The following is a 24,296-nucleotide window of genomic DNA, read 5'->3' on the forward strand; positions in this document are numbered from 1 at the left end:
ACCTTTTATTTCAATTTTTACTCACAAGCTTAACAACACACAAAACATTTATACTCATTAACCTCGGTCTACTAAACGTATCACATGGTGTATTAATTTTCTTTCCTCTTATAATTATCTCTCCAATCCACTCCCCTACTCCTTCGGCTCCAACCTTTTTTTGGCCAACCGAGCACTCCGTCTGGGTGTTGCATCATAAAATTGATGTACTCGCAGCATTAACTCCTCCTCCTCAACTTTCTCTGCCAATACCTTGCCCTCAAGATCTTCCAGAGCTTGAACCAACCTCTCCTCACCGTCCCCATAAGCTGCGTCCACATTAGCAATAGCTTCTTCTACTCCCTCAACAAACCTCTTCTGTAACTCTGAGCTTGCATCATCGTTTATACCATTTTTCCGCATCTCTTTAAATCTGTACCGGTCCTGTCCTTCCTTATTGAGCCTCCCCAATGGCATAGGTACTATGGGTAGCTCAATGACATTCTCATATCTATATGTCGACTTCTCAATCCCAGCCTTGACATTCGTTTTTTGTACTTCCCCGCCACCATCCTCTCTTTTCCCATGATCTGCATGATTCAGTCTATCACCTCCCACTAAAACTCCGTTTATATCATGTCCTCTCTGATCGTCATGCTCCTCCGTGGTCTCTTTACGCCTTCCGTCACCCGTTCCATCACCTTCATCTGGCCCTTGTACATCTTCATACAAACTATCCTCGAACTCGGCACTGGAATAATTCCAGTTCATCAACCCCGTACAATCCTAAACAATAATATTTCTTTTATTGCAAATTATATTGCAAAACCCTCACGTTTTCATTTGTTTTTTTTTAATACCCCCCCCCCCCACAATCTTTATGTTAATTACCCATCCGCCCATCCGGCCCTTTTCCGTTTATAACCATTTATAGCTCCCCTCTTACCTTCAGTTCATTAGCTGCACTCAGTCCCCGTCCTAAGTTTGAGATGTCCTGATCCCCCTCTGTAGGCCTACTCGCAACTGGAGTAAAATAACCTGACTCCCCACCTGCCTCTGTCAAACCCTCTCTCCCAACAACCTTTATTTCAATCTTCCGCTCTACCTTATCCTCTCCATCCTAAAAATTTATAATCATTAAACATTTAGCATTTTCATTACCCCTCCTCTTAATATTCCCCTTTACACCAACATGTTCCTGTCTAATGTCTCATATATATTTTAAATATTACCTTCCGAAATTTTCGCTGAAACCAATCACTCTTTTCAGCGTCCTTCCGGTATCTCTCACCACAGCGCAGAGTATTCCTGCATATTAATAATTTATAACTTTAATATTCTGTCCACATTCCATTCCTTTCTTTCTCTCATGTTCACCCTTAACCTTGTTCACTTCCCTCTTATTCCATTCTACCCCTATTAGAATACAAAAATTCTCTCTTAAAATCTAACCATTTTGCCTCCATCCTTTTTTTCCTTCTTCTTTTTACCTTTCTCAATCTTACCTGTAACGTAACCAGATGCAAATTATGATAATAATCAATAACCCGGCGATTACAATCACCACGATATACGCTGTACTGCTTCCACTCCCTCCAGTCTCGTCTTCAACCTCCTTGGATACTACACTGGTAACGATCTCCTTAATCCTCTCCGTTATGTTATCAGCTACTGTGTCATCATCGCTCCTTGTCACCAACAGCTTCTCTGTATCCTCCGCCACCGTAGAATTATAACTAAACCCAACTGTTCTTTCGATTATTGGAGTGACTTTCACATTTATCTGGATATTATTAGATATTTGTACTTTTTGCACTGCATTAACATGCCCAACTGTCATATCTACGCTGTTTTCATCGAAGTCTCCCGGCTCATCATACTGGGAATCTTCGTTCCACATCTCCAATCTAAAATATTCGTATATTAGTAAGTACTTATTTATTTCACTCCGTNCAACGTGTTCAATGTTTTACGTACCTCTGTCCAGCCTCGTGCTACTTTACATACTGCATGTTTAACCCCGCTCACATAACTCATGTGTCTACCACGGAAACCGGTTTTACGCTCAACCACCGTTTCTGTGTATTCTTTAAACTTTTGTACTCTCCGCTCTCTAACAAACACACAACCCACATTCACCTTGACTCTCGCTTTCATCTTCATTTCAACACTATTACCTTACCACACTCTACTTTGAAGCTAAAACCTTCCCCTTCTACTACAATTTTTATTTATTATTTATCTCTTTTTCTATTTGTCTTTAAAAATTACACCTTCGTTGTTTGTCTGTCTGTTTGTCTGTGTCCTATGAGCGTAATAACGACTGAACCGATCAACACTACTCTTTGTGAATCGTCAAGTAACATAATTTTGTTTTTCATACAAAATTAATAATCCCCACATTTATTTTAAACAAAAGAATTTCTTCTTTATTTTCTTACAATAAAAATAACCGATTCCTTTCAATAAAAACTAGGCACTTAAACTCTATACATTAATAATTTCTATTATTCCCCTTCTTCGAATTTCTCTGTTTACATAATCCCCCCCTTCGTGCAATATTAATTTTTTTTTTTTAACAACATGATTTCTAAAACAATACCTACTTGTTGAACTTTTGTCCCCTTTCATGTATATTTAACCCCTCCCTCTCCATCTCCAATAATTACTACCGCGCGCCAAGCGCTATAAATACAACCATTTCACATTAGCCCCCCTCACTCCATTTTGGCCAACTCTAACAATACCAGGTATACCTTCTTTACTCTTTTCCCCCTATGGGGTATCCTTCTGTCTGACATAAATTCAATTCTTTTTCACTTATGTCTGACATAAATTCTAACTAATAATTAATTGCTTTTTAAAACTTTAACCATTTAACAAATGCACACGCAAGGAATTATCCTTAAGTAAATTATGTTAGTTCTATCCTTCTTTTAGTTCTATCCTTCTGTCTGACATAAATTCAATTTTTTCACTTATGTCTGACATAAATCCTAACCAATAATTAATTGTTCTTTTAAAAAAAAAACTTTAACCATTTAACAAATGCACACGCAACGAATTATCTTTAAGTAAAATATTTTAGTTTATTCTTCTGTACAACATAAAGTCAATTTTTGCACTTATATCTGACATAAAATCTAACTAACAAATAGTCAGAAGACCTCTGCTCTCTTCAAACCTTAACCAGTTAACAAATGTTCACGCCAATTATTTTCTTTCTTTTTCCAAAAAATTTTGTTTTAATCCGATATTTTAAAAACACAACTAACAAATGTAAACCCATCATGCTATTACATGATCATGCAATGTTGCATACTACTTGTTAATATTCAATGTAACTAGTTAAACCATTGTAATCTCAGTGATAAATCTATAATTATTTTGTAACCTTTAATTGCAGAAATATTTTACCCATTACACTTAAAAATCTACTTCCTTATGAGCTAACTACAAAAGTATATATGTAATCTTAACAAACATATCCTATTTCAGCATGTCGATCATAGATGGATTGAAGTACTTGGAGTTGAAATCTTCCTTAAACAAGAGTTATGAGGATCTATCGGACTACTCAAGGATTGAAGAAGAACTTCGGGGTGTACGCTCACTGTTCATAACTTCTACGGGAAAGGTCCACGACAAATATCAAGAAAGCTTCAAAAGATGTATAGATATCCAAGGTTTAGAGATATCCAGGCTTAGTAGACATTCAAGATTTCTAGGTTTTAGCCTATACCGCCTTTCATTTTACCTTAACATATAATAAAGCTCTTCGCTCATATAGATATATTTGTATGTTCCAAAATTGAAATTTTTTTTACTTACAAAAAATCGATTAGATTTCACGGCAAACGCCTGGCACTTCAGCTAGTAAATATTCAATAATATTCAGTCAATAATAAAATTGTTCATACGCGAATAAATGCGGGACAATCAAGGACTTATAAAGATAGTGTCTTTAAATATAATATTTGTTAACAAACATACACTCTGTGATTTAGATTAGTAATTGCCTTTATTTTCGACCCCATTTGTAGCATTCAGATGAAAAATACAAGTTTGTTTTTATGAGTCCTTTAAATTCTGTCAAATTGTATTCTATTGTAAACAATTTTGAATAAAAGGAATGATATATCACGTGGATTTAACGGTTCTGTCAATATTCCAGAAAGCTGTGACTTTCAATAAAAATTTTACCCATTAAACATAATTTGTTAGCCTTTTTTTGAATACTTTTTTGTTGGCATATGCATTTTGAATGAAAAAGTATAGAATAAACAAATCTATAAGGTAAAAGATTGTTGAATTATAGACCAAAATACGTTTGATTTCAAATAGAATAAACCGAATGCTGCGCACTCTGGTTAATCCGGGGTGATATGTCACCCCGGACTAACGAGAGTTAGAGACATTCGGTTTCTTCTATTTAAAATCATACGCGTTTTGTTTTTTAATTTACCAATTTCTAAACTTACGGATTTGTTTGTTTTATACTTTTTATTCAAAACGTATATGCCGGCAAAAAAGTATTTAAGAAAGAAGGCTGAAAAATGATGTTTAATAGGAGAAATTGTGATCGAAAGTCACAGCTTTCTGGAATATTGACAGAACCGTTAAATCCACGTGATGTAGATATACTGCTACTATAAGTTTCCAAAGGTTCGAGTTCCTTGTGCTCTTCTCCATCCAGATCTCCACGGGGTTGGGTTCCCATGAGTCTCTGTGATCTTTGTTGTATCCCGGGGCTTCACACAGCCGTCGATCCACAGGTTCGGATTTCCTGCGATCCTTGTTGAACCCATGGCTAGGAAAACGTCTGAAGTGTCTGTTCCTAAGATTGACTGTTTCTCCGGACTCAGATCTTCCCTCAAAACACCACGGGGAGTTGGATTTGGCATTTCTCCTTCCTCTCTTAAAGAGGACCGGTACGTCCCCAACTGATTTTAATCCTAGCCAAAATCTCCGCCCTGGAGATTTAAACACCCACCCTTCTCTGGTATTCTAACTATAAGCGCAGGGTTCGGTTAGCGACAGAAACAATGGGTCAGTGCGGATAGGTAGGGTAGGTATGCGGGGCAGAGGTAGGGTTAGATATATCTGGCCCAAGGATTATAGGGGGGAGGGGGTAGCTACAATAGAATATACTCTTTTAAAATTATACATTTAGATTTAAAGTTATGTGTCACTAAACTAAAAAGTGAACAAAAAATATAATTAGATAACATCATGGCTCTCTATTTATTAAGTCTGATTCCAAGAAATAAAGATATTGGTAAAACAAATATCACAATACTGTTTTCGTCTTCCCAGTTTATTGTGTAAAACATTTAATTTGTAAATAAGTGAGATTCCTGAATAGAGTAATTCTACTTGTTTTCTAGATTACATTCTGCAATTTGTATCAGGAGTATATATATAGTTTTTACTGACTAACTGATTATTAGATATAATTAATTTGATGTGATTTAAATCGGTTTTGCAGAGATGAAAGTTGCATAAATGCTAATTCTTCAGTTAAAACAATTCATTGATGGTTTGACAAGATTTTCAAAATTTTGTAAAAACACTCTGATGAAAAAGTCGAAGAGCCAGGACAAAATTTCATGAATCATCAAAGTTTACAACAATGAAATCTTTTCAAATCTTGAAAAAAAACAAGCAGAAGAAAGGTAAGCATAAATCTAAAAACTTAAGTTTAGGGTAAAAGTGCGTAAAAGTTATCTTTAATAATTCTCTTGTGGTTTTCCTCACAAGATTTTACTTTTAGACTAATAACATAACTATAGTAAACAATACTGTTTCAAGGGACAGTTTCATAAACATTCGAAAGGCGGATATTAATATAGTTTTAGTTACTTTATAGGATTATTTTAAAGAAAGAAGTTTGACGGTGTAAGTCTTTATTATTAAAACTATTTGATTTATATGCAAATATCTGAAATCCACGATAGACTAGGAAGGACCCTTTTAGACTCAAGCTATGACTTTTAACACTCTAGTTTTAGTAGAAGTAAATATTTCCATTTACTGCTTAGCGCCGATTTAAGGATTTAGCTCTAATTGGATGATGAGATTGATAGAAAGATAGATGTTACCGCCATGCAATGTCTATTGGTTCAGAAAAGACACAAAACAGACGACTTAACCCTGATTGGATCAGGCGCTAATGGACTCGGCATGTCGGCATACAGGAGTGTTAACAGTCCAATGAACAGAAAGCAGAGCAATTTTGCAGCGAAAACAGACCCATTTCATGTAATAATGGATTTAATTACTTTTTAGTGAAGTTATTTGCTTTAAAACTTCAATTTTATTGTTGTCTTGATATTCCATATTTTTTTGGTTATCACTGTAGGTATAAAATAGTTTGTTGCGTGTAATCAGTTAGATTTTCAACATAATGTATATTTACTATTTATTATAGAAAACAATTGTGAATTACTGAATACATTAAACATAATTGTTTTCTATTTATTGAATAAACGTTTCTGTTTGTGCTACGCCAATATGTACCAATTATATGTAATTCTTTTCTGTTTATTGTATAAACGTGTCTGTTTGTACTACGCCGGCCAATATATGTGCCAATTATATGTAATTCTTTTCTGTTTTTTTCTTGTTGTCAATTTTTGGTTTATCATAAAAATATTTGAGCTTAAATTTTAAGTTTATTATCCCCCTCAAATTGGTATTTATCTATGTGTATGCAACTGTTTTGAGGTATCATGCATGACAATTTGTTTTTTTGTGATTTTTACTTTTTGTTTGTTTAAGGTTTAAATTCAAGTTTTGTAATCATCAAGAACGTAGATTAAAAATCTTGAATTTAACTCGACAACAAACAAATAGTAAAAAAGGAATAAAAGTAAAGAAGAGAAATAATAAAAAGAGAAATAAAAAGAAGAGAAATAAAAAGAAGAGAAATAAGAAAAAGAAAAATAAGAAGAGGAGAAATAAAAAGAAGAGAAATCAGAAAAAGAAAAATAAGAAGAAGAGAAATAAAAAGAAGCGAAATAAGAAGAAGAGAAATAAGAAGAGGAGAAATAAGAAGAAGAGAAATAAAAAGAAGAGAAATAAGAAAAAGAAAAATAAGAAGAAGAGAAATAAAATGAAGCGAAATAAGAAGAAGAGAAATAAGAAGAGGAGAAATAAGAGGAAGAGAAATAAAAAGAAGAGAATTAAGAAAAAGAAAAAGAAAAAGAAGAGAAATAAGAAGAAGAGAAATAAGAAGAAGAGAAATAAGAAGAATAGAAATATGAAGAAGAGAAATAAGAAGAAGAGAATCAAAAAGAAAATAAATAAAAAAGAGGAAAATAAGCAGAGAAAGAAAAAATAGATAAAAAAAAGAAGCAAAAAAATGAAGTAGAGTTTTGAATTTACAATTCATTAAATATTTAAGAAGCATAGTGCAGGCTTTATTCTGCTAGGGTTCCACAAAAAAAAGAAAATGCCATTAATGGTCATATTAAAATATTGTATCTAAATATATGATTGATGTGCATAATGTAAACTTTATGTAAAATAATTATTAGTCTTTACTATTTCAACTCCCCCCCCCTTCCCCACGTCTCCCCTTTCCTTATAAAAGTATAAGCTGAAAATCTAACTTTTCCAAAATCACCTCAATAATCAGACAAGTGTTCTAACTTCAGATTTAAATTTGCTTTGCCCTAAACCCATTAATATCCATTTTTTTTGGCAAATTTTTAAACCATTCCCCTGGATATATTATATAAAAAAGCAAAAATTAGATGAGATCAGGTCAAGGGGTTCGGGAGTTAGGATCAGACATACAAACAATCAGACTAACAGAGATTATAACTTTATATATAGATTTAATTGGGCAACGAATGAAACAAATTCACAGGTGCAGGTAATTAAAAATAAAATAGAGACAGTAAAATTCCGTACAGTCGTCTCTGGAGTCTTCTTTGAAATTATTTTTAAGTAGATATTAAAAAGCATCATCTAGTAAAATTCATTTAGAAAACATAGTGCAGTCATATTTTTCTAAATCTTTCACAAATGTTACGAATAAAATACATTTTTGGAAATCTGCGTAGTACAAACTACGTACCAAATTATCTTAAATATTCGTCTCTGTAATATTTATTCAGTAAAACTTTAATCTTTTAACCAATTTTATTAATTGGAAAACATTGCCACGGTTTTTGATTCTCCCCCTGATTGTAATTTTTTATCTATTTAAAATTACATTATTGTGACGTCATATCTCCTCTAGGTTTGATTTTACGCAAAAGTATAAAAAAGCTAATTTATTTGTCTATAAAATACAAATTTCAAATATCTTTGTCTTGGTGAATAGCCATTCAGTAAAAGGAGTTCTGATTGAAAACCTTCAAGATTACCAAATATTACGTGACCATCCATTTAGAAAGGACATGCTTTATTTACAACTGCAGATATTATTGTTTTCATGGCTTAAAGATCCGCCATTGCACCTGTAGCAGAAAGCCGCGAGCCTTTTTGAAGGAGAAACCACGAATATAAAATCAATTTTTAAAATTGCACACATGGATATCTCTATAATGCTCGATCAGCTTTAAAGGGTACCGTTCTGAATCTTGAAATTACGTCCATAGTCCCTTTAAATGGAAAAAAAACCTTGAGTCCTGATAAATTATGATGGTTCTACTTGTTGTTGATTATTATATTCCTAATTATACTTAATTATGTTTCATTGTTAACACTAAACTAAATAATTACTTTATTCCTTATTGTCATTTGTCGTCATTCTTTTTTCAAATAATTTTGATTATTTTCTTCTTCTAAACAGTGGATAGAAATCCTAATGTTACACTGTCCACTTGGCTTCCTATTATCTCTTGTCTCTGTCCATCTATCAGAAGTCACAAATCCGTTTATTCAAATTTTCTGCTGGATTCTGCTCTGTACACGACGAACGTTTTTTACAATTTTCTCAATACATGCATATGTAAAAATATGCATCAAAGTATCCAATTTAACTAATTCTAAATGCTGATTTTACGTTATACAGTGGGGGTTAGATAAATGTATTTATGAAAATTTAGGTGCCTAAATCTTACAAATTATAAATTAAAAAGTTAAATGGGCAAATATAAATTCAAAATATGACACTTATTTCAATAAAAAAAATTGGATTTGTAAAGAAAACCATGTACCCGTATTCTTATTCAATGTATATTGCGGCATTTCTTGTTTAACATGTTTTACGACAATTACGAGTTGATTCAATTCTTGAAACAATAGAAAAATGTGAAGATCTGCCTTTTTTTTGCTTTAAAAATTAAAATATTTGAATAATTTTGTTGAAGAATAGTTGTCTTAAAAACATTATTTTTTCTACAAATGTTTTTGAAAAGCTTAAACACAACTTTTATGGATCAAAGACGACATTTACAAGATGCCTCTCAATTTTCATGTTCTTGTGGACACCCTGTAGAACAGTGGCTGGTGTTTGTTTGTTATTAAAACCTGCAAAGTCTATAACCCAGTGTTCAGTGCTAGTTACTGCCTACACTAAATATAAATTAAACTCAGTGCACCTTGCAGACGGAATTTTTACAAAACTAATCTTTTTTGTTTTATTTTAAATCTTTCTAGCTTTCAAACAATCAAACTTATTTTTTTGAAAATATTTCAAAACACTTTTTGTTTACTTTTCAGATTCCTCTTATTTTACATTTAATTGAATTTTTAAAAAAATTAATAAAATCATTTGAAAATTTTATTAAATCCAGTTTTTTCAAATTCTGTCGAATTTTGATATTGTTAATGACAAAACTCAGTTTAAACAATTAAAAGCAAAAATTATACAAAAATACGATTATTTTGAAATTATATTTCATCAAAATTTGTGTTGAGTCAAACTGTCTTCAGCCATTTTTTTATCAGATAGAAGTTTAATGCCTGACTGAAGTTGTGTATAGTTGTGTTTAAAGACGGAAGTACTTTATACTTCCTCTCTTGAGAGCTTCAACTTTTGCAATAATGAAAGGAAACGGAGGTAAATCCTCTAAATTCTAGATAAATAGAATTTAAATACTTGGTAGAAGTAGCAATATAAAGTTTCTGTAACGTTTCATGGAAAACGCCTTCTAATTTAAAGTAGCAGGTCGGCTTTCAGGAAGGTAGCCGGTCAACCTGCAATGCTTAAGAGATTTAACAAAAAAAAATGCTCCTACTTTGAGACCATAGCATAGGTGGCATATCTAAATATATTTTAAGCTTAGAGGTCGTCTTTTGTAAAGTTCTTGACGAGTTTTTGAATAAAAAACAAGGCTAAAGGACAACAGCCATGAGCAATGGACAATTTCAATATAAGTTACCACACAAATTAAAACAGTATGGCCAAGTGCAGGACAACGGCGGGTACCTCTGCAATTAACACAATCACGAATTTTGTAATTTTCTGAAAAATAAGAAAACAAAGTTATTTGCCCTTTGACAGCAGTTAAATGGAATTTCTAAATTGTAAATATGAAGCAAATATGAAGAAATCGTCAATAATTAGTTTCTATAAAATGTAAATCCTAAATTCGAAAATGTAATTTATGAATTAAAATACTCTTTTTTGTTTCCTGGATATTGCCTGTGAAACTTCAAGAGACCCAAGGTTGTAATGCAAGGAAAGTTATTTCAGAGGTGTGTACGCATCTTTTGTACTGGAGTGTAATGTCGCTAGGCGGTAATGTAAACACAAGACGGATGTCGAAGCCTGACATGGGATCCATTTTCAACATAAAAAAATCAATGAAACTATTATGTGCATTATCAAAATTATCAAAATTTAATGCTTTTATCCTTCTCGGATACTAGACGAACACTGATGCATCTATTCTTGTTTACAAATTTCGCCCAGAGAGAACTGGTTTCAATATGTGCGCAGAGTGTACGCAACTGCAATTAACTTTCCTTGCATTACAAGCCTCTCTTCTTTATTAAATAGATGATTAATTGAAATCACAATGAAAGTCAATTAAACTTTCGAATTGACATTAGAAATAAAATCAATCAATCTAGCCATAAATATGAGGAAACAATTTTAAAGAGCTCCATAAAAATATTCAATTAAAAAATATATATATTTGCGGCATTACATTAACACTGGACTGGTTCAATATGTACGCAGAGTATACGCAACTGCAATTAACTTTCCTTGCATTATAACCTTGAAGTGACCTTTCTTTGAAAGATTAGAAATATCACTTTTTCAGATCCGGCCATCTTTCAGCGTTTCTATAGTTCACTGTAAACTAAACTTGTGTTTCTAGTTCACTGTAAACTAGACTTGTGTTTCTAGTTCACTGTAAACTAAACTTGTGTTTCTAGTTCACTGTAAACTAGAAATGCAGAAGGAGAAGGACAACTTTACGCGACATTGCAACTTTTTGTTTCTGTACTTTTGATTTTTTGCACACGAATGTAAAAGCAAATTTATCCGGTTAAATTCTAGATATCAAACATTTTCTATTCTTCTTTTTGACAAAAGGAGTTATGAATGAAAACATAAGAGATTTCAATCTATTACCCACTGTGATCTTGCCAGGCTACATTTGTGACATAAAACTTGCGGGGTCGACTTTACACCGGGTAGTCTAGACTGGACCGTACGACTGAATGCATTTACACTACATGTTGTGCCGGCTCGGATCAAACAACTATTAGAGTGGGGTGAACCTGCAATTTACTTCAGCTTACCTTTCATTCTGATATGTTGTGTATTTCCAAAAACAATCAACTCTTTAAGAATGCTTTAAATTTCAAAATGTAGTGACCTTAAAATTTAGCCTCCTCCAAACCCTCTGCTTTCAGAGTTTAGCAAAAAATCATTATTTTGACGAGTGGACTATTAATTCTAATGCAGGTTTTATATTTTTGTATACAACTGTTGATTTTATTGGTTTTTCTGGGAAATAAATATTTGTGACGTTATCTTTAATAAAATCAAAACAACATGGGGTTAATGTCTAGTCGACCCTAACTGCAATTTTGCACGAGCTTCATCAAATACAGGAATTCATTTCCGTTTTTATAAGTAATTTTAGTCTAAGCTAAAATCTAGGTTATGACGGTAAACACAAAAACTTTAAACATTGAATAAAACTTGATTTTTCTCCTGAGGATTACAAAAGTATTTTTGCTATTTTTTAGCCCAAATAGATGTATTCTGCAAATTCACAATTAAACAATTATTATTATCGGATTATTAATTTAATCGGAACTAATGAAATTGTTTTATTAAATCTGTTTTTAATCATGTTTGTTTGTTTACGTTACTCCTGGTGTAGGGGCTGGTTGGGAGGTTATGTAAACATTAAAACCATAAAAATAAATTGTTTTGCTAATCTACATGGGCTTTTACAATATTTGAAGAAAAATTGATCATTTTGATATGATCCAGAAATTGTTCTACTCATAAAATATTTCTAGTTTACAAAATCATAACTTCACTTCGATTTTTGAACAATGTTCCGGGCTCTGTGGATACAGTCCGACTGGAGAATCCTTACTCGACTATTTTACGAGGATCCAGAACCATCGAACACACACACACACAAACAAACATCGCAAACACACACAAATATCGCAAACAAACACGAATATCGCAAACAAACACAAATATCGCAAGCACACACAAATATCGCAAACATACACAAAAAATGAAATATCGCAACCACACATTAAGCTTTATTTATCACAAATAGACCATCGAAATAACAAATTAAATATTGCAAGACACATGAACATACAAGATATACACAAAAATGATATCTTGCAAACACATTGAATTATCACAAACACACATATAATCTTTGCAAACTCAAATATGACATGCACAAAATTTTCTCAATTTGTATGGCCGCTAAGTTATTCGGTGTGAGACGTCTTTAACAATTTTCTCCTTATAGACGCAACAGATAGAAGTAAGATTAGTAGCGATAAAAAGCGCTTTTTTATCGCATTAAGCCTATACGCCCTTTCATTTTTTGCGAACACTCCCTTTAAAATATATAAAATAGTATAAAGTTCTACTTAAGACAGACTGTGACTAAAACTGCTTGAACGAGTGTCCTATTGAATTGTAATTTACCTGCTTTTAACTTTAATTAACTGTCATTTTTTCTGTGACACACTGTATCATAACTGTATAAACCATCTCTCACATTTCATGATTCCCTCTGGATTAGATATCGTATATAATATATAAAATATATTTACTTTCATATTTATACCTCAATATTGACACGCCATGAATATAAAATAGAATTACAATTCCATGATAAATTACATTTATTACATCAGTTGATATAATACAGCATATCCATTGCAGGAAATATTATTTATTGGGAGAATAGATGAAGAAATAAACTAATTTGGCTGGAAAAGTCGTCTTTATTTAGAAAAAGTTATGGCCTATTACTTTAAACAGCCAGATTAGTTATCGGACACATGCAATTGACTACGAAAATTGCAATGCGTTCTTGCTCTGGAAAAAAATTTTAAGTATATTTTTCCATCCAAGTAATATGGGCTTTTATCAACGTTTAATGATATTATATTAAATCAATAGTTATAGTTTTCGTTATATAGGTAGAACTTTAATTGGTATTTTAAAAACTCAAACACTCAAAAACACAGACTTGTCAAGAAATCCCCAACGGACCATCAATTGCGCACAAAAAGCAATATTTTCATTAAAAAAATCACCACTCTCTCGGTGCGCAAGGAACCGCAAAAATATGCAATTATCCTCTGAAAAAAAAGCATTTTCTGCATGCGCATGGTTTGAAGGTTAAAAAATTAGCATAATTAAGAAATAGTTTAGGTTTCGTCAAGGATGTAATGCAAGGAAAGTTATTTCAGAAGTGTACACATCTTTTGTACTGCAGTGTACTGTCTCTGGGCGGTAATGTAAACACAAGACAGATGTCAAAGCCTGCCATAGGATCCATCTTTCACATAAAAAATCAATGAAATATACTGGTCATAGGAAACTATTATGTGAATTATCACAATTATCAAAATTTAATGCTTTTAACCACCTCGGATACTAAACGAACTGGTTTCAATGTGTACGCAGAGTATACACGACCGCATTGAACTTACCTTGCATTACACCCTTGGGTTTCGTAATCCTAGCTTTCCATTTATTATTTTTTTTTTTTATCCATATTTATATGTCCTAAAGGAAGAGGAGAGGGGGTTTTCTTTTACCAAGTACTTATCTCTGTTTGTCTGTTTGTTTTTACCCACTATTTATGTCCTGAAGGAGGGGATATGTGTAGACTGTTTAAATCCCTTACATCATCACATATATGAATACTTTAGATATACTTGGCTTTCTCTGCAGTTCCCTCAGATCCGTCATTTCTAAATATTTCATTCTAGTGATGTTATGCAATCAGGAGATAAACAGGTGTCCTCTTCATATTCACTTTTTTTTATTTCTTTTTCTATCTGTTAAAAGATTCTAATAACTTTATCATTGTGAAGATCTGTAAATTTTAATGTAAATAATTCGCAAATACAAAAACTTTAGTTAGTCTTTACAGTGATCTCCAAAGGTTTTAAGCTCCAATTCAGAATTGGTTGAAAAAATTGGATCGTTCAGAGAAAATACAATCGATAGATTAAAAAACGGTGATGATCGTTCGCATTTTATTGATCAGTCAGACCGTTTATAAACGATTTATAAATTTGAAGTAAAAAGGAACAATAATTGATTTTTTCTTAACGAACAATTTTTAACAAACTTTTGAAAAAAAAATATAGCTTTTTACAAAACTATCGTTTTTTACTAAAAGAACGTCATTTTCGAATGACCTTTTAAAAACTTTCGTTTTTTTAACAACTTTATTGAACAAACGATTTTGCTGAACATTAATGATCTCACTGAACAAACGATTTAATTGGACGATCGCTTAATTAGAGATATGAACGAAATAGAAGGAAAATTAATGATCATTTTAAAATCAACCGTATTACAATTTTTACTGAACGACTGAAAAAAAGGAACAAAATGTGTATTTTACTCTCAGGTACTCAAATCGTTTCTCTAATTGAAACAAAAAAGATACCAACAATGGTGTAAATATATTTTTTGGGGGAGGGGGGGATATTTTCTTATTGTGACACAAATCTATAACATTTGATAATATTTTGATCTCTACTTCAATTATCTGCGAATAAAAAAAATTGACTTTCACTAATCCAAATTTGCATTGCAAAATCCAGTAACTGAGCCAAATTGTGAAGAAACCCGGGAAAAACTGAAAATGTGCGAATTGGCTTTAAAGGTGACTGTGTGAGTTAGAAAAGTAAAAAAAATGAACAGCTTCAGACCAATACTTTTAAGTTAAGTTCAAAAAAACGTTATTGAGTTCCTGGGACCCCCCCCCCCCCCCCCCCCCCCCCCTAGAAAAGGGTTAAGTATGAAAGTCTATATAGTTGCATTATACTTTTACAATTTTTACGAGGGTAATCTAAAATGTTGAAAAATTTATATTGTATAATGTACAAAGTACTCCTGAATCCCGAGTTTTATATCAACAGTTGAGATTATATGCATTTTTTGAATTTTATATTGATTTAAGAAAATAAGGTGATATTTTATAATGGAATCTGTCACACACAGTAAACTACAGTGTATTCATTAATTTTCTGTTGTACTGGCACGGCATCTTATGGTGTAGGTAGAAATTGTACTGTATTGAAATTACACCAGTCTAATTGGTGGATTAGACCGGCATTTACTAGACTACCAGCCGTTCTAGTTTACCCCCTGTGTAGTGGAACCAGCACGTTTTATGCCCACAATGTAAGCTGAATGAATCTATGTACGCTTAGAAATGGGCATCGTTTAGTGAATGAACAAACATTTTGAGAACGAACAAAATTTTGCGAAAAATAGTGTCGTTCAGAACAAAAAAACGAACGATGGAAAAATGACTTGGATCGTTCAGAGAAATGAAAAAAACCATCGTTTTTTGAAAACGAACAAAAGAACAATTTGAAATCGTTTAAATGATTTTTTAGCGAGATTAAGAACGATAGTTTTAAGAACAAACAAAATCGATATTTTTTTGAAAGATTGAAGAAAAAACGAACGAAATAGGTCATTCACGAACGATGAACGAACTAAATTATAAAAAAGTCGAACGCTCCCATCTCTACTATACATTGTACAATGTACATGGTTCAATTCCAAACTTTTTTCAGAAAAAAATAATGCTAACTATGAAAGGAAGTATTGGCCCTGCCTTAGGAATAAGTTTTAACTAAAAAATTAACAATTCTGGATTATGAAGTTTAAGAAGAAGTTCTATCTAAAAATTGACATTTCGCCCTAATATCCAATTCTAATATATCTTACGAATATTATTGATTATATAGTAAACTTTTATACAAATAAAACTATTAATCGTTTACCATATTCTAGTTTCAATAACTTTTTAAAAACGCAATAAATTCTATACAAATTAATAAAAAATGTTTGTTTCATTTGAATCTTTAGTTTGCAAAAAATAGAACTCAAATTTGGAAACAATTCCTTTAAATGGAAAAATTTACCATTTAAAGCTAATTAGTGGGAACTCCGGGGTTTAATAAGGTGCTTATGTTTTACATTTATGTTTTGCTTTTTTTTAAATTCAGGAAATAAGTCCTGAATCCGAATTTAATGAATTTGAGTGGCGTCTAAAATCCCCCAAAAACCAGTTTCAATTGAGCGCCGGCTGAAAACTTAAAACAATGAATACCAAGTGAAACCAACCATATTTGAGTCGCAGCTCAAATTCTTTAAATACGGCCTCTGAGTAAAGGAATTGAGTTTTTGCAACAAACTCAATTTTTCTGATATCTTTGCAACCTGATGTTGTAAACCTTAAATATTACAAACTATGAATTCAGCCAGATTTAATAATCTAAACTTGAAATATCAATGGTTTCCACCATCAGGTTGAAAAGGTTTATAAATTAGAACATTTGAGTCTGTGGCAAAGACTCGATCCCTTTGTTTGTATTAATATTATTTTAAATTTATAAGTTTCTTAAAAACTTAACAGCTCAAAACTACAATAATACTGTAGCGTGTATAATTCATTTTTATCTTGCAGGCAAACACTGAAAAACCGCAATGGAGTCCAGAAGAAGAAATTCAGGAAATATAGATTAAATATAGATCAAATGGCTATAAATCCCCCCCCCCCCCTGGAAGGGCAAGGGTTCAGTGTCTCATTCGAATTTCGTTATTTTATTTAAAATTTTGAGAAGTTAGTGAAAGAGATCAAATTTTTTCGCCTTTTTTAAAAAAAAAAAGTTACAAAAAGTGTTGATTTTCGAAAAATGTTGGAAATCTAAATTTAAAACAAGAAATATACGCAAAATATTCCATTATAAAGCAAGGCTGCAAGAAAAAAAAGCTTAATGTATTAATAGAAACTATAAGGAAAATAGTATTGTATACAAATAGATTGATGGCAACAAAACATACAAGTAATTACAAGTTTGCTCCTAGGTCAAACTTCTTTTCCAGAAATTCTTGTAAAATTTATTGACTCTTCTTTTCAAGTTGAAAGGTTTATGACAAAATATAAAATTTTTCTAGATTTAAAAATTATTGTGCATGAAAGAAACTTTTTCATGCTTACAAATCCACTTGACGTCAAAATAAGAATGTCAATATTGACATATTTTATCATTACATCATGTAAAAACTAGAAAACAAACTCAACAAATTAACCCCCTCCCCCCCCCCTCCTAAGCTCAAAACAAACCATGAAGGAAAGGGGAAGGAAAACATTATTGACACTCATATTAAGTTTTTTTTTTAACTTTTTCCCTCTGAAAATTGTATACATATTTTTTTTTAATGTTAAAAATTATGTCGAACAAATTTAGCGAATTTTCATCATTTACATTTGAAAATTTGTTTGAAAAAGGGTGTTATGCGCATGAATCTTAGCAAATTATTTTTATTTTAAGTTTACGCTTTTTAAGTTTATTTGATCCGGCCACCTAACACCGACAAAAAAGTTGCAGCGAGCGTGGTGCATGGCTTAACTTCAGCAGTACCCTCTATACCTATAACATGAGCAGCATTTAGAAAGATATATCGTCGTTTTTGTATCTACCATCAAAGAAGGTTGATTCAAGGACATAATATGTAAAATGGGGTGTATTGAAGAAAACAATAACAATACGTGTAAATGGTCCTTTAAGAATTTTTTTATTTTTTTATCTTTTGAATGCGTTATCCCTCTGATTTTTATTTTTTGAATGCTTTATCCCTCTGATTTTTATCTTTTGAATGCTATATCCCTCTGATTTTTATCTTTTGAATGCTATATCCCTCTGACTTTTATCTTTTGAATGCTATATCCCTCTGATTTTTATCTTTTGAATGCTATATCCCTCTGACTTTTATCTTTTGAATGCTATATCCCTCTGATTTTTATCTCCTGTCTGGAAATGTAGCAATAAATATTATTTATTTTTCTTTATCTGTATTTTTAGAGGAAGAATGTACTGACTGCATTGCAAACTAGAGATGAAGGGCTAGCAAAGGAAAGATTATTTAAAATATTCTTAAATCCAAGTTTTGGTTTTATTAGTTTCAGAGTCTAAAACTAAAGAATGCGCGAAATTTAAGTTACAGCTGAAAAGTTCTGAAAAATAATGAGTTGCAGCTATTTAATCTTAAATATTAACCTGTTTAAATTTAACACTGAAGGGAAATTTCAATTTCCCGGGGAAAATGAGAACCATTTTTGTGGATATCAAATGTACATTCCGCACAAAGTTTCTCCGCCCTTATCTCATGTTTTTTTCACCCTTACCCCAAGTTTCGTCAGGTTCCCAAGGTTTCTACAGGTTTCTACAGGTTCCCAAGGTTTCTACAGGTTTCTACAGGTTCCCAAGGTTTCTACAGGTTTCTACAGGTTTCTACAGGTTTCTACAGGTTTTTACAGGTTTCTACAGATTTCTACAGGTTTCTATAGGTTTCTACAGGTTCGCAAGGTTTCTACAGGTTCCCAAGGTATCTACAGGTTTCTACAGGTTTCTACAGGTTTCTACAGGTTCCCATGGTTTCTACAGGTTTCTACAGATTTATACAACAAATTCCGGGCAGGTTATAGTTTGCAAGTAGTGTACGTACAAGTTCTAAAGATCTTGATCCTAAACTCACACAACCTTAAAATGAGAATATGGGAGAACAACAGTGATCACCAATGATATAATACAATAATTAATTGTTTAAATAATATTTCTTCAGCAAATTACTGTGGATAAAAGTGCACCAATTGTTTCAGGTTACAATACAAAGAATTAATAAAAACACAAACATTTTTCTAAAATAAAAACAATGATAAGAAAAAAAAAGAAAAAACAACCGAAGAGCTAGCAAAAAAATCAAATCTAAAATTTAATTTTTCGGATATCTTTATTTTCATCTTCATCGATCGAGGCTTTTTTATATCTGTATATGTATTTTTATCTGTGTTTCGACTAACTGTGTCTGTATCTCTATCTGTGTTCAAAATAATTTCGAGACCAATAGAATCTAATTTGTACAGTTTATGTACGTTTATGTACAACTTGTACAAAATAGCTATCAAATAAAGAAGAAGTATTTAGGAAAGGTCTCCACCCCCCACGGTTGGGTTGATGTGGAAAAAGTAAGATTTGCTGCTCCCAACCCAACAAACAAACAAACCAAAAGATCAGCACAAAATCATTCAGAACAGGTGGAAAAATAATAAATATATATCTTTCTTTATTATTTACATATCCGTTTACCATATATCTGGTTTTAATGATTGCGTATTTTAGTCCTGTAAAGCAGAAAAGGGTGTGGCGGGTAAACTCGGTCCTCCTGGACTAGCTGCCCTACTAGGTGCACCTCCTGGCGGCAAGGGTCGGGGGAGAGGGTCTCCTGCAGGTACAGCGAACCAAATCTCTTTCCACATGCGTATCTGAATGCTAGATTTCACCTCTGCCTTCAATCTTCAGTAGTCTTTAAATGGTTTACTAAATTGTTTTGTAAAGAAAAATTTTTTTGTTTGAACTGCAGGGGAAGAAAGTTCCAAACCGTGATTTGACCCCGGTTTGGAACATAAGCACGGTTTGGAACTTTCTCCCCCTGAAATGCAATGAAGCATGAATGTATAAAAATTTAACTCAATAAATGCCGTAAAGTTGTCTATAAAGTCTCATCCTTTGTGGGTATTTACTATTTTAATTTTAGGGTCACATGAATAGTTCCAGTTAATGGTTTATAAAAAGTTACTAAGATAAATTAATTAAAAAAAGAAAAAATTTAATTCAACGTCCTGGAGATATATCTAGTTATTGTTATGATAATAGAAAATGCTATAACTAAATAATAAAAATATTATTGGTATTATCATAGTTAATTTATAATTGTTTTAAATATTTGTGGTTTGAATACATATTTGTATTATCCTTAATATTTCTTGAAATTTAGATTTCTTAGATTTTTTCATTAAAAATGTTTAGGTTTAGGAGATCTGTTCGCTGGAGGGTTAAAACCTAATCCTGGTTTACTTCGAGGAGGGGCAGGGGGAGGAAACAAATAAGTTCAAAAAATTAACTCGAGTATTATTTTGTTAAAATATAAAAAAGTAGAACTTACTAATTTTAATGTAATTTTTCTTATGAAAGCTATCTCATACATGTATTTATTAATAAGTATATTTCTATATTTGTATGTTTTTCGTTGAGTGAAATAAAAGAAGGCTAACGAAAAATGCAACTCTGATGTAGATCTTGATAAGCATAATAATTTTGAAAATATTTCTCTATTTTTGATGTTTGTTTTTTAAACAAATCCCTTGAAAAATTGATTTTAAAAATATATCACATGCAAAATGATTCAACAGAAATAGAATAGATATGTATTTGCATTATTGCATATGTACTTTTGGAAACTGTTAAAAACCGCCCATGCAATGGATTCCCTTATGAGACCAAAACCATTCGACAAAACTATAATCTCTGCAATTTTAAAAGCTACAATTTCTAATTACAAAGAAAATTTGGATCAAAGATTAAAGATGATTTCACATCGTCCTTTAATTATTTCCCCATAGTTATTGATTGATTAGGGCTGGGCAAAGTTCCGTTAACGACACGGAGGTTTTCGAAAATTAACGGAAGAGTTCGTAAACGAACGGCAAAAAAACCTTTAATTTTTAAATCGTTGAAAAAACGGATCAGCCGTTTTTGAAGAAAAAAAATTACGATTTAGAACTTTAAAGAAAAAGTTAAAAACGTTAAATTTCGTTATTTTCCCATTAAAATTGCATGAAATTCCTTTATGAAAATATAACAATTTTCGTGTTTTGATGTTTTTAAATGTCGTCTTCTGTGTTCATGAACCGTTAATGAAATTTTGCTCGCCGTTAACGCTGTCAATACTGTAATATACCGTTAACGACACTTAACCGTTAGCGAAAATTGTTTGACCGCTTTGAGCCGTTAACGCGGCTAATTTTGTAATAACGGTTCTATTAAGGGCTAGAGTTAATAACGATTGTTGAAAATTTTCCATCTACGCCGTTAGTAAAAAGGGTAATTTAAAAAAAACAATGGAAAATGCCGTTAAGGAAACGAACAGCTGGAACTAACTATTAACGAAACGGCTAACAAAAGTTGGAACGTGCCCAGCCCTATGTTACCCTGCAGCAGATATTTTGTCACACATTTGACAGTTGTCTGTGCTCTCTATTGCATTAGTTTTAAAGTTTGCACATTGGTGGCTACAATTATTAATTAGCATAAGCATTAATTCCTTTTGTACACTGCAGGGTTGTCAACAAAATATGTGACTTCAGAAGTTCAAAGACAATTGTTCGGAATTTGCTCAGTTTTTTTTCTTATATTCATGGTTTCCTGTTCTTGTAAACTTGAATTTTTTTTTTTGCAAAACCATTTAATATAGTTATTGAAAAGACTGTATCCGTGACAGTAACCCAATTATTTAACATTCTGGGCGCCATATTTAAAGAGTTTTAACTCGTCAAAGCAGTCTCATCCTTTGTGGTTAACTCTCCAGGTACCTTTCTAGCATGTAAAAATTGGAACACACTGTACATTTGATTTTGTTTGTTGGGAAAAAACTAGAAACTTTTATCTTTCGTAAAACTTTTTCAAGTTGAAATCAAACTTTTGATTTTGCTCAAGGATTATTCTTCCTTCATCCTTCTCATAAGTTTAAAACAAGAAAAAGAAAACAATTTTTCCATTTTTGAAATCTTAACAAAGCTATTAAGCTTACCCAGTTATATTACTAGATTATGTAAAACAACAATATTTGCATGGTAAAGTTTATTCAATTAAGGCTTGAAAATAAAACTCTAAATAACGCAATCAAAAAAATCTCTTATTTGGTAGCAAAAGTTGGATGGCTACCAACTATAAGCAATCTTTTGTTGAATATAAGCGATTTTTTATCGCTAATTCGGCAGCCATTCAACTATTGTTACCAATTCAGCAACTTTTTTATTTCGTATTTTAGAGTGCAAAAAGAAATTTTTTTATTAAAAAATTGCTAATTGACGTACAAACAAAATATAAATTTAAGTATCGTATATAGTGGTACCCATAAAACTGTGAAATGTGTATAGACGACTTTTAAACTTAAGTATGTCTTCCGGCGCGCATGTGTCCCGTATTGAATTTTCTAAATAATTGAATAGTGTCACGGGAAGAAAGTTTCTGAAATCAAGTAGAAAAAAAAACTATAGTAAAAGTCCCAATTTCCTGAAGTCCTAAGAAAAAATGTCACTGGAAATAAAGTCCTGGGTTTTGGATACCAGGACTTTTTTAGTATGAAATTGGAACAAGAAAAAAATTCTTAAAAAATAAATTCTCTAAATTCTTTCTAAAGATCTTTTAGTTTTTAGACTTTTTTCCAGAGAACTTTTTCGAGCCAAACTTTAGAACTTTATTTCTAAAAAAACTAAAAAAAATTTGAAAAAAAATTGATATTAAATAAAAATTGCAACATTATCTTAAAATTGAAACATTAACTTAAAGGGAGTGACCGGCTATGTAAGGTAGTTGAACTGAGTATGCAGTGTTGTGGAAAGCTTCTTTCGGATTCATTTGAGACATATTAAACTTTTTAAAGATCTGAAAATACAGAGTTTGAGCGCAAATTCGACGTTCAAAATTCCTACTTTGGGGGTGGATACGTTTGCAGAATTAGTTTTTTTTAAATTATTTTTTTTCCACAACACTGCATACTCAGTTCAACTACCTAACATAGCCGGTCACTCCCTTTAAAATTGCAACATTAACTTAAAATTGCAACATTAATAAAAATTGGCAACATTTATTTAAAATTGCAATATTAATTTGAAATTCAACATCAATTTAAAATTGCAACATTAACTTAAAATTGAAACATTAATTTAAAATTATTAATTCAAAAATCAGAATTTGGGGCAAAGACTCAATTCATTTCAAGCCCAAAGTATCACTCAAAAGAGAAAGAAAGAAAAAGGGACTGTTGTAAAAATTTCAAAGAGAGTCACCTATAAAAATGGCTTGCACATTTACGCTTAAACAGACATCGTGAAAAATTCTAAGAAGTCTAAATATATCACTAAATGTGACTCAGAAAAAGGTTTATACCTATGTGAATGGTACATGCCACTCTTTGATCAAAGGTTTATACCTATGTGAATGGTACATGGCACTCCTTGATAAAGGGTAACTCGAAATTACGTCTGCAATTCCATTCAGAACTAAACTTGTTCAGTGCGTATCACAGTAATAATTAGGTATTTTTTCAAATTCCACTAAATAATTTTGTAAATTGTAATGCTATAGAAAACTTTTATCCATTCATATATCTATAAGCGAGCCGTGCTTTTACCTATTGCTATCAAGCCTATTATTCTGTTCTGAGATTTTATATAGCGCCCAGTTGCAAAAACGGTATTATCTCTCTTCTAGCTGCTCCTGTGATACATGAAATAATCATTTTGTTTATCTCTTTATTTGGGATTGTTTTCCAGTCATCGTTCAGCAGTTGAGTTTCCCAGTTTTCGCACCATTCGAACATTATCTCTGGATTTCCATCATATTCGGGATCTCTTTTAATGAAGCTCTGTGCTGTTTCTTGTACTATAGTTTCGATATCACACATCTCATCATATGTATCCTCAGTTATTCTGTGAGAAAATTATGGATTTCTCATACATATACGATTAGACAAAACGTTTATGAGTAATACTTATTAATTGTGACATGACATGCCAGTATGCTAGTATGCCAGT

At 31.8% G+C, this 24,296-nt stretch overlaps 2 protein-coding genes across 2 annotated transcripts; one reads left to right on the top strand and one right to left on the bottom strand.

Annotated features, from left to right (window-relative positions):
• Nucleotides 1-23: 23 nt before the first annotated feature.
• On the bottom strand, nucleotides 24-1,882 carry LOC111711941 (uncharacterized). Its single transcript, XM_023486423.1, has 4 exons — nucleotides 1,485-1,882; nucleotides 1,212-1,287; nucleotides 926-1,099; nucleotides 24-765 (listed from the first exon to the last, which is right to left on the bottom strand). Exons 1-4 carry the CDS (start codon nucleotides 1,877-1,879, stop codon nucleotides 136-138), a joined length of 1,275 nt encoding a protein of 424 aa, XP_023342191.1. The 5' UTR covers nucleotides 1,880-1,882; the 3' UTR covers nucleotides 24-135.
• A 14,331-nt stretch (nucleotides 1,883-16,213) lies between these two features.
• LOC111711939 (uncharacterized) lies at nucleotides 16,214-20,717 on the top strand. Its single transcript, XM_023486422.1, has 8 exons — nucleotides 16,214-16,255; nucleotides 16,578-16,600; nucleotides 17,106-17,150; nucleotides 18,505-18,555; nucleotides 19,265-19,301; nucleotides 19,627-19,736; nucleotides 19,822-19,930; nucleotides 20,509-20,717. Exons 1-8 carry the CDS (start codon nucleotides 16,219-16,221, stop codon nucleotides 20,586-20,588), a joined length of 492 nt encoding a protein of 163 aa, XP_023342190.1. The 5' UTR covers nucleotides 16,214-16,218; the 3' UTR covers nucleotides 20,589-20,717.
• The last annotated feature ends 3,579 nt before the right edge of the window (nucleotides 20,718-24,296 follow it).

Source organism: Eurytemora carolleeae, unplaced genomic scaffold (genome assembly GCF_000591075.1).
Source record: "Eurytemora carolleeae unplaced genomic scaffold, Eaff_2.0 scaffold1210, whole genome shotgun sequence".
In the NCBI taxonomy this organism is placed as follows: Eukaryota; Metazoa; Arthropoda; class Copepoda; order Calanoida; family Temoridae; genus Eurytemora; species Eurytemora carolleeae.